This window comes from Aethalodelphis obliquidens, unplaced genomic scaffold (genome assembly GCF_003676395.1).
Source record: "Aethalodelphis obliquidens isolate GAN/ISIS:26980383/991018 unplaced genomic scaffold, ASM367639v1 scaffold3, whole genome shotgun sequence".
NCBI lineage: Eukaryota > Metazoa > Chordata > Mammalia > Artiodactyla > Delphinidae > Aethalodelphis > Aethalodelphis obliquidens.
This window is the reverse complement of record NW_020837947.1, coordinates 80,978,865-80,994,961: the sequence shown is the minus strand read 5'-3', so window position 1 is coordinate 80,994,961 and position 16,097 is coordinate 80,978,865. Positions and strand designations below refer to the sequence as shown.

At 43.9% G+C, this 16,097-nt stretch overlaps 1 protein-coding gene across 2 annotated transcripts in view; it reads right to left on the bottom strand.

Annotated features, from left to right (window-relative positions):
• B3GAT2 (beta-1,3-glucuronyltransferase 2) overlaps positions 1 to 16,097 on the bottom strand; it is a 78,128-nt gene that overhangs the window by 28,817 nt on the left and 33,214 nt on the right. For both annotated transcript variants that reach the window (XM_027093030.1, XM_027093032.1), the window contains exon 2: positions 7,795 to 7,939. In XM_027093030.1, the coding sequence (XP_026948831.1) occupies positions 7,795 to 7,939 (145 nt within the window). The remainder of the gene's footprint in view (positions 1 to 7,794; positions 7,940 to 16,097) is intronic.

Below are 16,097 nucleotides of genomic sequence, written 5' to 3'. Positions count from 1 at the left end.
AGCCAAAGTGACTCTTTCACTTGAAAGCAGCTCCCTAAAAACTAAAACTAAAAACTTTGTGTGGGGCTTCCCTGGTGGCGCAGTGGTTGAGAGTCCGCCTGCCGATGCAGGGGACACGGGTTCGTGCCCCGGTCCGGGAAGATCCCACATGCCGCGGAGCGGCTGGGCTGGGCCCGTGAGCCATGGCCGCTGAGCCTGCGCGTCCGGAGCCTGTGCTCCGTGACGGGAGAGGCCACAACAGTGAGAGGCCCGCGTACCGCAAAAAAAAAAAAAAAAAAATTTGCGTGCACTGCCTTGCTTTCAGGCACTGAGAACTAGCCAGTGGCCAGATGCCTGGGGTGCTGGAATTAAAGTCTGAGGCACAGGCCAGTGTAGACAGTCCCAGAGTGGGGTGGCCACTGACCAACTGCTGAAGCCAACTGCACGCCACAGCCAGGGCCAGGGCTGCCTCCGAGGCGGTCTTTCTATCCTGTGGGTGAGTATCTTAGTTCTTGCTTCAGTAGGAATCATTAGAATTTTAAAAATTATGTCCCCACGCAAGAGGGATAATCATGACTTCTGCCACTACCACTGTGCGTACAAGAAAACTTCAGGACCAGGTTTTCTCATCTCAGAGCAAAACTCACATCTGTGGTGTTCAGTGTGGCATAAGAAAGACAGACACGGAGTCAAGCTCCACAAACGACATGAAACATTCCAGTTCCGATGCCTGATACGCAAATAGGATTCTGGTGGAGGCTAGGCTGTGGCTTCACAGAAATACAAACAGGACAGACCCCGAGGGGCTTCTGCTGAACGTATGTTCAACCCCTCAGAGCAAGACAGCTGTGGAAATGCTATGCGTGGGCTCTTTAAGTTCACATTTCTTTTTTTTTTTTTAAAGGAATATGTATGATTTTATTTATCTTTTTGTTTAAGAAATATTTTCTTTTTTTATTGAACTATAGTTGATGGATAGTATTATGTTAGTTTCAGGCATACTACGTAATGATTTGATATCTGCATAACCTGTGAAATGATCACCACGATAAACCTAATAATCATCTGTCCTCAAAGTAATTACAATATTACTGACAATAGTCCTTATGCTGTATATTATATCCCCATGGCTTATTCATTTTATAACTAGAGAACCTCTTAATCCCCTTCACCTGTTTTGCCCACCTCCCACCTCCTCCCTTCTGGCAACTACCTGTATGTTCTTTGTATCTATTAGGATGTTTTCATTTCGTTCTGTTTTGTTTAGATTCCACATATAAGTGAGGTCATACGGTATGACTATCTCTAGCTTATTTTACTCAGACTTATAACCTCTATATCCATACATGTTGTCACAAAGGCAAGATTTCATTTTTGATGGCATCTTTAGGATTTTCTATATATAGTATCATGTCATCTGCAAACAGTGACAGTTTTACTTCTCCCTTTCCAGTTTGGATTCCCTTTATTTCTTTTTCTTGTCTAACTGCTGTGGCTAGGACTTCCAATACTATGTTGATGAGTATGGTCATTGTTGTCTTACTCCTGATCTTAGAGGAAATGCTTTAAGCTTTTCACCGTTGAGTATTATGGCTGTGCTTTTGTTGTATGTGGCCTTTATTATATCGAGGTACATTCCCTCATTACCAACTTTGCTGAGAGTTTTTATCATAAGTGAATGTTGAATTTTGTCAAAAGCTTTTTCTGACTCTATTGAGATGATGTGATTTTTATTCTTCAGTTTGTTAATGTGGTGTATCACATTGATTGATTTGTGGCTATGGAACCATCCTTGCATCACTGGGAAAAATCCCATTTGATCATGGAGTGTGATCATTTTAATATATTGTTGAATTCAGTTTGCTGATATTTTGTTGATATTTCTGCATCTATGTCCACCAGTAATATCGGCCTGTAAATTTCTTTCCCCTTCCTTCCTTCCTCCCTCCCTCCCTTCTTTCCTTCCTTCCTTCCTTCCTTCCTCTCTTTCTTGTGTCGGTGGTGTCTTTATCTGGTATCAGAATGATGCTGGTCTCACAGAACAAGTTTGGAAGCATTCCTTCCTCTTATAATTTTGGAATAGTGTGAGAAGAATAGGTATTAACTCCTCTTTAAATTTTTGGTAGAATTCACCTATGAAGCTGTTTGGTCATGGACTTTTGCTTGTTGGGAGTTTTTAACTTACTAATTCAAGTTTATTAGTGGGAATTTGTCCGCTATATTTTCTATGTCCTCCTGATTCAGTCTTGAGAGATTGTACATTTTTAGGAATTTATCCGTTTCTTCTAGGTTGCCCATTTTATTGGCATATAATTTTTTGTAGTAATGTTTTATAACCCTTTGTATTTCTGTGGTGCTCATTGTAAGGTCTCCTTTTTCAGTTATGATTTTATTTATTTGGGCCGCCTCTTTTTTTCTTGATGGGTCTGGCTAAAGCTTTATCAATTTTTTTATCTTTTCAAAATACCATTCTTAGTTTCATTGATCTTCTCTATATTTTTTTCCTAGTCTCTTTTTCATTTATTTCTACCCTGATCTTTATGATTTCTTCAACTAACTTTTGGTTTTGTTTGTTCTTTTTCTAGTTCCTTTAGGTGAAATGTTAGATTGTTTATGTGGGATTTTTCTTGTGTCCTGAGGTGGCCTGTATCCCTATAATCTTCCCTCTTAGAACTGCTTTTGTTGTGTCCCATAGATTTTGGTACTTTATGTTTCCATTTTCATTTGTCTCCAGGTATTTTTTGATTTCCTTTGTGATTTCTTCAAGACCCATTGGTTGCTTAGTAGCATGTTGTTTAGTTTCCACATGTTTGTGTTTCTTGCATTTTTTTCCTGTACTTGATTTCTAGTCTCATAGTGTGTGGTCAGAAAAGATGCTTGATATGATTTCAATTTTATTACATTTATTGAGACTTGTTTTGCAGCTGTCATGTTATCTATCCTGGAGAATGTTCCATGTGCACTTGAAAAAAATGTGTATTTTGCTGTTCTTGAATGAAATGTTCTCTATATATCTATTAATTCTATCTGCTTTAATGTGTCATTTAAAGCCATTTTTCATTATTGATTTTCTGTCTAGATGATCTGCCCACTGATGTAAATAGGGCATTAAAGTTTCTACTAACATTACTATCATTTTTCTCCCTTCATGTTTGTTAATATCTGCTTCATGTATTTAGGTACTTATAATGGGTGCATACATATTTACAATTGTTGTTGGATTCATCAATTCTTGTTGGATTGATCCCTTTATCTATATCTATAATATTCTTCTTTGTCTCTTGTTACTTCTTTGTTTTAAAGTCTTCCATCTGATGTAAGCATTGCTATCCCTGCTTTTCATTTCCATTTACATGAAATACCTTTTCCGTCCCCTCACATTCAGTCTTCATGTGTCTCTAGATCTGAAGTGAATTTCTTGTAGGTAGCATATATATGGGTCTTGTTTTTTACCCATTTGGCTCCTCTCTGTCCTTTGATTGGAGCATGTAGTCCATTTACATTTAGTGTAATTGTTTCACATCTTTTTGTTTGTGTATTTCTTAACTACTTTGGCAGATACAGATGATTCTATACTTTTGTCTTTTGACCTTCCTACTAGCTTTGTAAGTGGCTGACCTACTACATTTACCATGTTTGCTTTTACCAGGGAGATTTTTCCTTCCGTAATTTTCATATTTCTAGCTGTGGTCTTTTCTTTTCTGTTTAAAGAAGTCCCTTTAACATATCTTGTAAATCTAGTTAGTAGTGCTGAACTCCTTTAGCTTTTGTCTACCTTTAAAACTCCATCTTTTCAAATCTGAATGATAACCTTGCCAGGTAGAGTATTCCTGGCTGGAGGTTTTTTCCTTTCATCACTTTGCATATGTACTGCTACTCCCTACTGGCCATCAAAGTTTCTTCTAAAAAGACAGCTGATTGTCTTATTCCCTTGCATGTAACTAGTTGCTTTTGCTGCTTTTAAGATTCTCTCTTTAATAATTGCCATTTTAATTATAAGGTGTCTTGGTGTGGACCTCATTGGGTTCACCTCTTTTGGGACTCTCTGTGATTCCTGGACTTGGATATCTGTTTCCTTCCCCAGGTTAGGAAAGTTTTCAGCTATCTTTTTGTCCAAATAAGTTATCTGCCCCTTTCTCTCTCTCTTCTCCTTCTGGGACCCCTATAATGAAAATGTTAGTACACTTGATGTTGTTCCAGAGATCTCTTAAACTATCCTAATTTTGTTTGTTTGTTTGTTTTTTGTGGGTTTTTTTTTTTGTGGTACACGGGCCTCTCACTGTTGTGGCCTCTCCCATTGCGGAGCACAGGCTCCGGACGTGCAGGCTCAGTGGCCATGGCTCACGGGCACAGCCGCTCTGCGGCATGTGGGATCTTCCCGGACCGGGGCACAAACCCGTGTACCCCGCATTGGCAGGTGGACTCTCAACCACTGCACCACCAGGGAAGCCCTATCCTAATTTTTAAAATTCTTTTTCCTTTTCTCTATTCAGCTCGGTTGATTTCCACTACTCTGTCTTCCAGATCACTGACCTGTTCCTCTATATCATCTAATCTACTGTTGGATTCCTCCTAGTGTATTTTTTATCTCAGTTATGTATTCTTAAATTGTTTCATTCTTACTTATATTTTCTAGCTCATTGTTGAAATTCTCACCATGTTCATTCATTCTTCTCCTAAGTTTGGTGAGCATGTTTATAATTATCACCTTGAACTTTTTATCAGGTAAATTGCTTATCTCCACTTTGTTTAGTTCTTTTTCTGAGATTTGGAACATATTCCAAATCTTGTTCCTTCATTTGGAACATATTCCTTCATTTGGAACATATTCCTCTGTCTCCTCATTTGGCCCAATTTTGTTTGCTCTATGTGTGAGGTGGGTCAGTTACATTTCCCAATCTTGGGGACGTGGCCTCGTGCAGAAGATGTCCTATGAAGCCCAGCAGCCCCTTCCCCTCTCATCTCCAGAGCTACATGCTTTAGGGGTGCCCCCTCTGTGGGCTGCATGCATCCTTCTGCTGTGGCCGGGATGGCGACTGTGGGTGCGATGGTAGCGGGCCTGGGCCCTGGCCTGGCTGGCTGTGAGGCCGTTCCTCTCGCAGGGGTGCAGGCCTGCTGGAGGGCGGGGTAGCATTCTCACATGGTTGGCTGCACGTTCCGTGTGGGCCTCCAGGCTGGTGCTTGCCCACTGGAGGGCAGAGCTAGGTCCCCATAAGGCTGTCAGTTTCATGTTTTTTAATCAGTTTGTGGCAGTCCAAGCGAGACGCAGGCTCCAACGCAGTCCCCTCACTCATCCATCAGAACGACTTTTAAAGCAGTGATCCTCAGGCTTTCCTGGGTACAGCAGGGAAGCGGGCTTCCAGCTTTCTACTCTCTAGAGATTGTGAGTGTATGTGTGTCTGTGTGTGTCTCTTGAAAATGAGGTGGGAAGTACCATTTGTACATGAACATCCAAAAGCCCTGTTCTCTCTTCCCACTAAGAGTAAATGAATCATATGGGATCTAAACAAAGCTATAAAATTGCAAGTTTTAGAATGAGAACAAACGGCTCAAAGTCAGAGCTTTATCTCATCAACCAAATCCCTCTCACTTAAAGGTTTCCAAAAATATCAATAATTCACTGAAAACTAATTTGCAAAGCAAATTCACATGTGAAGAAACTAATTTAGTGTTTCAAAAGTTGTTTTCTTTGAGACAGAAATTTTATTCCGATTTTAAAATAAGGATAATTAATAAAAACAAGCAAATCATTCATATTTTACAATAGGTCTTATATTATGCTTTGAAAATCCCTTAAAGTGCTTTTAAAAATCCAAACACCAGTCACGTCATGGAGAAGTTTCCCAGAGATTCTGGCAGTGACAGAGTGTGAAGTATCTTGTCACCAGTCAGGCCTAATTCACAAAACCCATGTGCCCTTCTTGAATTTTAGATATATCTATTTGGATCCAAATTCTGGGGGGAACAATGCAAAATACTCGATGGGTTTACTGGATACTTGATCATCTACATAAAGTTCTTACAGCAAAATCCAGGAAGACGTATCTATGTCACCCTCACCTTGAAGTTAGCTTGAAGGGTGATGGGCAGAGAGCCCATGTGGGAGACTTGAACTCTTGGGGACCAGAAGGACCAAACATCTGCCAGCCGGCTGCGTCAGCAGCCACACCCTCACTTAGAATCCAGGGACCTGGACTCTTCTTTGAGCTTCCCAAGATAGGAAGCCAGGGAAAGGGAGAACTCGTTAGCAAAGACCTCAGTGGTCATTCACGCTACTGCCTCATTCTACATGAGGAAACTAAGTCCCAGAGAAGCACGAGATTTTGCCTAATGTTCCTCAAGATTTCTGCTCAAATTTAACACTTCTGAGCAGCAGAAAACTTGATTTTCAAGACATGTTATGGTTGGCCTTGTCGTTTCAGACTTGACTGAGGCGACGCCCCTTTTGATAATCCTCGTCACCTCCCAGATACAGCTGACCTGCCTGTCTGTCTGCCTTCAGGAAGATTCTTTGGTTGAGATGCCAGCTCAGCTCTGCGGCTGCAAGAACTGGGGACCGAGGAATAAGGCTTGGGTTGGAAGAGGGACAGAGGGGTCGGGACGCAGGGAGGGGGCCTGGGAGGGGGAGGGGTCAGGGAAGGGTCAGAGGTCTGGACCACCCTTGGGTCAGAGACCATGACACACAATCCCACAAAGCTGGCCCTCAGGAAACGCTGTTAAACGTTGAGTTAAAATACCCTAGTTTGTCTTCTCCCATGAAGCAGGGCAGCAGGCCGGCCATCCCCAGCGCTTTTCCACAGCAGCTTTTATTCCTAGCGCTCTTCATAACCTCGCTCCCTCAAATTTATAGTATTTTCAGAATAAAATTCATGAAGCCAGTCAGAACACAGCCTCCATCCCATCACAATTCTGAGCAGTGATTCTGACTACAGCTGGGAAATAGCACACAAAAAGATCGGCCAAGCACAGGCTGACAGACAGACAGACAGAGCTCTGTTTCGGCGCTGAGATGGATGAGATCAATTTTGAAGCTTCTCTGCCTTCATATTCTAGGTTACAGACATCAGTGATTTTAGCGATTTTTTTTCTCTTTTGCCTCCAAAGCCTCATGTTTCAAACTGCATCGTTCCACAGTTATCACAGGCATCATGTTATATAACCCCCAGAGAATGAGTCACTTTATGATAAAGCAGCATTTTAGAATTTGTGGTCTACAGTAGGTTTTATTCAATTTAGTTGGTTGGTCAGAGAGTAAAAACTTTGAAAGACAGTTATACTCAACATTAGTACCTGTTTGAAAAACCAGTAATCCAGTTTTCTATTTTCACTCTTAAATGTATCAATAAGGACTAATGTCTCAATCAATAAGCATCAAAATGGTTAGCTTGCCTATACCGTATCACTGTTAAATTTATCAGTACGCATGGGATATATTACAACCAGTCGGACTTGCAGAGCGAGGCATGGACAGGTACAGGCTGTAGACCCCTGTGAGGCCGGGGCCAGGTCTGTCTCTCACTGCCCAGCTCCCCGCCGCCCAGCCCAGCACCTGGATGAAGGGATGGCTGCGTGGACAGGTGACAAATGGAATGGCATGAGTGTTTCCTAATCACTCCCCGAATCAATCACCCCTTGAATCACCCAACCAGCCTGCTCTGAAGGTTTCAACATTCATCTGCTGAACATAACACAATGTAGGGTTTAAGCAAAGCGGTCTTTCAAAGCGTCCTGCCTTCGGTACAGTTACACACGGGGGTGGGGTGGGCGGGGCGGGAACAACCCGGCGGGAACAAACCCCGCGATCTACGCGCTCACCTGCCATATCGATGGCAAAGGGCCTGTCTGCTCTCCAGCCGGTGTACCAGCCGACGACCTTCCCGTTTTCCACCAACGGACGTTCATAGCGCCGCCCGCCAACCAGGCCCACTGGCCACACGGAGACCTTGCGCGTCGTTCGCATCTACAAAAGGGGAAAGAGATGCAGTTGAAGCTTCCTTGGGGGAAGGAACCTGTGAGCCACAGAAGAAACGGGGGGAGTGGAGATTTCCGAACGGTGAAGGTTTCCGAGCGGAACCAGAACCCTCCTGCTGGCAGACTGTCCCCCGGTTCCCTGCCGTGTGGCTGCCTGGTGCCACTGCCCTGTGCTGTCACGGACTCAGCCAGGGGCTCAGGGCTGAGAAATAAAGTGGGTCCATGTCTGAACATCGCTCATCGGAAGCTGTGACCATCAAATACTGTCTATTTGTCTCAAAGCTGGATCTTCAACTACGCTTGGTCCCCCCGCAAGTGCAAGTTCCCGACTGCCCCTTAGGCAGCCTTATTACTCAGCAACAGCAGCAATTCCTCTCAGAGGAGCCACAGGGGTTGCCTGTCTCTGATTTCTGTTTTACTGTTACAGACACAGAGCGATCTTGTCTGGGGACATTCATAACGGGATCCAGATACAGAACAGACACCAGGCACCCTCCGGACAGAAAGAAAATTGTCCCCTAAATTCGCCTGCCTTTCAAAGGCGATCAGGCCAAATTAGAGAGGAAAGGCCCACACGGGCTGCTGGAATCTCTGGTCCTCTCCAGGTACACGCTCTTAAAGACAGCCCTCAACTGGAAGTTATCTCCTGGATTTCTTTAAGGGGAAAGACATGTTGATACACAACACTGTAAAGCAACTATACTCAAATACAAATTAGAAAATAAAAAAGCAAAAACAAACAAAGACATGTTGATAACAAAGCTGGCCTCTAGCAGGTAGCACTTTGGGGGAAAACCATCACTGTCACCACCACCTCCTTCTGGAACACGTGCTGGGGCCAAGTCAGCCCATGTGGCGCCTTTCTGCAAACTAGAAAGAGCTGCCCCTTTCTCAGGTGGACACACCCATGCCGGGGCCCCTGGCTTGGCCATCAGAGCACAGGCTGGATTTCAGCAGTGCCTACTCTCCCAGCTGGGTGTGCCACACCACTGCACCAGGCGGACCCGTTGTTGGGATCATTATAATTTCAACACCAATGCTTGACTTTTTATTTGCTATAGAACTGGGTCATGGTCCGTTAATCAGTGATTAAAATAAAGATTATCAATCAAGGAATTATTTAATGAAAGGAAGAAAAACTATATTCTTGGCAAAGATTTTCAAGTACAATTCAAATTAAAAGTTAGACTACTGTATTAATGAAAATATAACTCGAAGCTCCCGTTTAGCAAATATCCCAACTTTACTTATTTATTAATATCCCACTTCACTCCAAAGAGCAGATTCTAGAGCATGAAGCAATCCAGGTAACGAAGATCCCATTCTATTGGTCTTCCACAAATCTGACGTGACTGCTTTTTATAGTCTATCACTTTTTCAGTAAATTAATCACCACTGCCTTGTACTCGTTCATACTAACTTAATTTTTTTTAAAAAAAGTGCTACTGAAAAAAAAAAGAGTGCTACTGAGGTATAACTGACTACAGAAAAGAATTAACAGTCCTGAGACTATGATTTTCAGAAAAGCCTGCTTATGAGCTGGCCCTTGGCCGGCACCTGGGAATCTGGCTTTTGAAGCAATCCTACGCTGATAAGGTTGTTTTGCCCGCCTGGGCCACTGAACACGTTTTCTTTTCGGGCATCTGAGATACTGGTGGGCAGAGGTGCCTATGTGACCAGCCCCCAGTCAAAACCCTGAACCTGAAATGGGTTTCAGTGTGCATAACCACTGTACCTCCATAGTTACAGCTTTGCTGCTGGAGGGAAGGTGTGCTCTGCGGTCCCTCATGGGGGGCAGAGGGCACAGGAAGTGGCACACGGATTCCTCCAGACCTTCCTCACGTCTTTCCGTCACTGATGTGCCTACGGATCCTACTGCGTCCCGGTGACACGTCTTATCCACAAGTACAATACATGCTGGGTGCTAGGGGTCCCAGTAAATCCCCAAGCATGTGGGCAGGCTTAGGGACCCCTGAAAGGATAAAATGCATGTTTTGAAGAGTAAAATTTGATACACTTTGACCTATGTAAATGGCCATGAACACATGGCCAAAATGAAGATAATAAACATATCCATCACCCCCAAGTTTCCTTGTACTGTTTTTTTTTTGTGGTATGCGGGCCTCTCACTGTTGTGGCCTCTCCCGTTGTGGAGCACAGGCTCCGGACGCGCAGGCTCAGCGGCCATGGCTCACGGGCCCAGCCGCTCTGCAGCATGTGGGATCTTCCCGGACCGGGGCACGAACCCGTGTCCCCTGCATCGGCAGGCAGACTCTCAACCACTGCGCCACCAGGGAAGCCCCCTCGTGCTGTTTTTTAAAGCCATCCCTCTTTACGCTCTCCACATCCCCTAACCCCAGGCAACCGCTGATCTCCACAGAATTTTATATGAATGGAAGCATATGGTATATACTGTTTTTTTTTTAATTGGGCTTTTCACTTAGAATAAGGATATGGAGGTTCAGCCAGGCTACGACGTGTATCAACAGCTCAGTCCTTCACCTTGCTGAGCAGTATTCTACCGTGTGGATGTATGGGTGTGCCACAGGTTTGTTTTGTTTTTTTAAATTTACCTGTTGATGGACTTTTGGGTGTTTTCAAGCCTCTGGATATTACAGATGAAGCTCTTATGAACATCGGTGTATGAGTCTCTGCAGACTTCATTATATTTGGATAAATACCTAAGAGTGGAACGCCTAGATCACACGGTACGTGTACATTTAACTTTTTAAGAAAATGCCAAATTACTTTCCAAAGTGGTTGCGCCGTTTTACAATCCCGCCAGCAGTTCCAATCATTCCACATCCTCAATGAGACTTGGTGTGGTTGGTGTTTCATTTTAGCCATTCTAATAGGTATTAGTAGTATGTCACTGTGGTTTTAATTTGCATTTTTCTAATGACTGATTATGTTGAGTATCTTTTCATGTGCTTATAAGCCATATGGCATTGCTTCTTTGGTGAAGTATTTGTTCCAATCTTTTGCCTACTTTTAAAATTGCTTATTTCTTTCCTATTGTGTTTTGAGAGGTATTTATATAGTCTGCATACAAGTCCTTTTCTTAGATATGTGACATAAATAATTTCTCCTTGTCTGTGGCTCATCTCTTCTTTTCTTTCTTTTCTTAATTGGGGTATAGTTACTTTACAATGTTGTGTTGATTTCTGCTGTACAGCGAAGTGAATCAGCTCTATGTATATCTCTATCTCCTCCCTCTTGGGAGAGATAGCTCATCTTTGGAAGGACGGACAGTTTTAACGTTGACGAAGTCCAGTGCATGCATTTGTCCTTCATGAAGAATGCTGTTGGTGTCATAGCTGAGATATTGTTGCCTAACCCGCAGTTTTCTCCTCCTTTCTACAAGTTATCATGGATTTAGGTCTTATATTTAATTATGATCTATTTTGAGTTAATTTTGTGTATGTGATGTGAGGGACTGAAATTCTTCTTTTTCTTTTTTTGCATGTGGATATCCAATTGTTCCAACTGTATCTAATTGTCGCAGAACTACAGAACAGCCTTTGTACTCTTGTCAAAAGTCAGTGGCCACCTACGTGTGAGTTTCCTTCTGGACGTTCTCCCTGACCCATTGGTCCACTTGGCGATCTAATGCTACTACCACACTGTCTTGATGTACTATGGTTTTATGACAACCGCCGTGACCGGGTGGTGTGGGTTCCCCATCTCTGTTCTTCTTCAGCAGAGTTGTTCTATTTCCATACGAGTTTCAGAGTCAGTCTGTAAATTCTGACAAATTTTGATCAGGACTGTGTCAAATCTATATATCAATTCACTGAGAACCAACAACGTAGCAATACGGAGTCTTTGAATCCATGAACATGGTCTCTCTCTCTCCAGTTATTTAGACCTTTCATTTCTCTCAGCAAGGTTTTGGAGATTTAATTTTGAATCAGTATTAACATTTAATGCTTTTGTGTCCTAGATCTTTGCCATAGGTGGGAAAAAAGCCAGAAATTTTATTAAAAATTTCCCAAAAATACGGCCCTCTCCTCAACTCACTCCACCCCTGTTCCCTCACACACTGCAGAAAATGAAAAATTTCCATTTTTTTAATTTGATATCTCAAATATGCCAAACATACTGAGAAATCAAGTTAAATCTAGTACATGTTTTTCTTACAGTGACAGAATGGCCTTGTATCTAACAAGGTACTGAAAATAGTGCTGTGTCCTTTTTTTGATATTTCCTTAAAATGCCTATGATTTTTTAGCTCCTAAACTGCTTTTTCCTGGAGCACTAAATTTTCAAATCTGAAAAGCCGGTAAGCGGACCTCGTCTCAGACCTGGGTATCCTCCTGGGAATGCAAAGGTTGCGCCTGCATACAGCAGGTGCCAAAACATTCTTGATAAGTGTGTAAGCACCATGTGGTACCTGAGACCTGAGCCGTATGTAGCAAGCAATCAGGATGCTGTGTAGTGAAGGGGCACCTCACAGGCAAGAGGAGGACAGACAGGAAAAGAACAGAAGGAAAGGGGAAACAGGAAAAGAGAAATTCCCTTACAGAGGAGAACACACGGAACTGTGGGAGCGCTCCTACTGGGACAAGCGAACACGGCCAGACGTGTTTGGCGCCTGGGTTTTCACTTAAGTAGGGCTGTGAAAGACACGTAGGATTTTCCCCACAGACTACAGAATGGCCTAGGGTTCCGGGCAATGAGATGAATCAAAGAAGGAACCTTCACGCTTCTGTGCCAGTTTCATGCTAGAACACGCAGGCTTTATTTAGCATATGCTCCACATTTCTGAGAGCAGCTCAGAGCGAACATTTGTCCATGTTTTATTTTTTCAGAGGGTCGGGTGCTAGAGGAAATGCAAGGACTATTTGAATGCAGGTGATGTGGCAGGACTACGTTTCCAAGCATGCGACATTTTTAAAAGTCTGTCATTTAAACACAGGCAGCCCGTCACATCCGCGGGTTCCACATCCTTTACACTATCCGCGGTTGTTGGATCTGCAGATGCCGAACCTGCGGATACAGAGGGCCCGGGATGGGACTCGGGCAGGTACCAAAATCCGATGGGACTTGGATTTTGGTACCCACAGCGGGTCCTGGAACCAATTCCGTGGATACCTAGGGACGACTGTCGTTTACAACTTCAGAAAGATCCAGATGCCCTTGACGTGTACGCACGGCTCCGAGATTCAGTGTGGAATCCTTCATTCCAGGGTTAGACACACAGCCCCTCAGCACACGACCACTACACTGCACAGAGTGCGCCGGCATTTCAAAGGAAAATAGCACAGCTATTTACAGAACTTCTGCTCGGCACCCCTGGGATCCATCCTTTGTTGTGTGTCCTTTTCTCTCCACCTATGCTCTTTAAGGATTCCTAAGCAGCCTCCTCCTTTTCTGAGAGGGGGAAATGTAACAATGACTGTTCCTATTAAAAGTAAAAGCACTTTCCTATAACTAAAATAGTCTCCATATTTAGAAGCTCTGTTACTTTCTTAGCACAAAATAGCAGTTACGTCACAGGCACGTCTTCCGGTGCCCGGTGTGAGCTCCAGTCTGAAACTGAGGAGTAAAGCACTGGATGTTAAGATGAAGAGGAAGCAGTTCACGTATTGATAGGACAATATTATGCCCAGTTCCGGCCCCCAAAGGCATTCTCTTCCTATTTATTCCACGCTAGAGTCATACTCTGTCACTTACTCCTCCCGCCGTGACCCCCAGTGAAGTGGATAGCCCAAGCCCAAATCACGGGCAGATCCAATGGCTAAAAGGACCACGAGATGCATGTGGGACATTTGCATGCTCCTCCAGGCCACATGCCTTTTGAACTCCCCCAGGGCAGGTGGTGCCGGTTCTTCTGCACCTTCTCCAGGAAAGCAGGGCGGCAGGGAACTGCCGTGCACTCCTGGGTCTGGTGACTCTTACCAACAACCCGCTCCTGTTTCTTTAGCCAACGTTTTTTCCTGCAGCTTTAAGCTGCATGGCTTTGGCCCCTCTCTGGGAGATGGCTAGCGGCCAGTGTTCCAGGACTGGGACGCTTCAGAAGATCACACGTATGTGATCATCAGAATGTCCTTAGAGTAAAACAGAAAAAGTTAAACAAATGCCCTTTAGCTTCCTTTAAGACCTGCCAGTAGGTGAAATCTTGTTTAATTTTTTCCAAAGGGAAATGAACAAAATCCTTGATCTTATGAAATATAAAATGCCATAGGCAACTTCAAGAAGCAGCATTACAAGAAAGGAGTTTACGTTTGGTATCCTCCTTTTCAAACTAATAATTTCAGTGGCAGAAAAGCACCCCAAACCCAAAACAACAAAAGTCACCCTAAATGGGGCAGGATCCAGTGAGCTAAAGACAGAAAGGAAAGAGCACAGAGTGAGGACCTGAGCCCAGGGTCTTTTCCAATATTATTGTGCATAAACATCTGGTATTTTCCAACACAGAAGCTAGCTGCGTTTATATGATCCAACACACCCATACATTTTCTGTGAAACAAGGCTGCAAATTAACATCATGCCTGCTTTGTCTCTTGCATCTGATTCAGCATCCATTTCCCTCAACTAATTGTTACTTGGCTCAGGGCTATTCACTCAACACAGTGTCCTTCATGTAACTGTACATTGCCCTGGATTTTTTTTTTTTGATTTCCATACACAACCATTTCCAGAGCATGAACTTCTGAGGGGCAGAAGCTAATTACTTAAAGGAGCTAAGAATTCGAGAAGCAGAAACGTCCCTAATGTTATATTCTCAACCCTTCTCCTGTGTCATCGGGTAGAAGACCCAGAAGACCATGCCTCACATTTCTTCCATACCTCTTGTATATTTTCACTAAATACTGGTCACATACCTAACGTGTGTCCAGTGCTAGCCCCTGAGCAACTCACACAAGGTCCTTGCCTACGAAGCCAACGTTCCGGAAAAGAAAAAGCAGTAACACAACCAACTGCAAGATGAGCTACTTAAATTCGATGCTGGTAAGGGCTGTAAGGGAAGCAGATGGTACCCTGAGGCGTGTTGCAGAGACTCTGACCTGATCTGGGACCTGCTGAGGCTTCCCTGAGCTAAGACTAAAGCATGGGGAGCACTGACCACTGCGGAGAGGAAGAACAAAGACTTTGCAGGAAGAAAGCAACTCAAGTGCTCCAGGCCCTGGACAGGAGCGATCTAATGAGAACAGATCCATTCTGGACAGTGGCTTCTGGAAGCCAGGTTTCTCACCACTGGAGTGAGAACTTACAGATAAGCAATAGAGAAGGCTAGCATGACCCATGTGGTTACGGATGAGTGTCGGAGATATCAGTATGAACTCATGTTTAGCTTGATATAGAGACGGTTATACACATAGGTATGTGTGCATACACATGTTGGTCAGTACACACACCTATTCCCTTGCTCTGTCAGCTGAGGGGGCCTCGAAGCGGTGACACTCCAGCAGCAACGAGCCCACCTGGCCCCAGATCTCGGTTCCTAACACTGGGCTCTAATAAAGGGAACCAGAGGTACTCAGAGAAGCAGTTGACTCCAGGGCTGGGGCAGAAAATATACAAGATGATCCCGGGGTAGCTTTAGAGCCAGAAAGTAAGGAAGCACTCAAAAACACACACCAAAAAACACACATTGACGGGGGCATACAAAGAGGCCCACGGGAGCCTACCAAATGGCCAAAGCTGGAACAATTTAAGCAGCAAAATTAGATTACAAACTAAAGCAGAAAATAAACACCAAACACCAATACGATTGAAGTATATACACAAATGCTTGAAGAAATAAGCCAATGGGGAATACACAAACTTCCCATGCAAGAAGAATTCCAAATAATGAATGTAGGTAACCCTCCTTCCACCCAAGGAGGTAGAGCTAACTTCCCACTCCTTGGGTATGGGCTGCATAGTCATTTCATTCTAGAGACAACGGTATGGAAGAAACTTTACAGCGGAGGAGCCTCAAAGTTACGACCCACGGTTTTAAGTCATGTTGACAGTACGCACCCTTGATGTGCTGTGCTGAAAATGGCACTCTCCCTCTGTGGTCTTTTCTAACCTGTGTGGTTCTTTCCTCCCCTTCCCTCCTCCCCTTCCCCCCTCCCCTTCCCTTCTTCCCTTCCCTTCTTCCCTTCCCTCCTTCCCTTCCCTCCTTCCCTTCCCTCCTTCCCTTCCCTCCTTCCCTT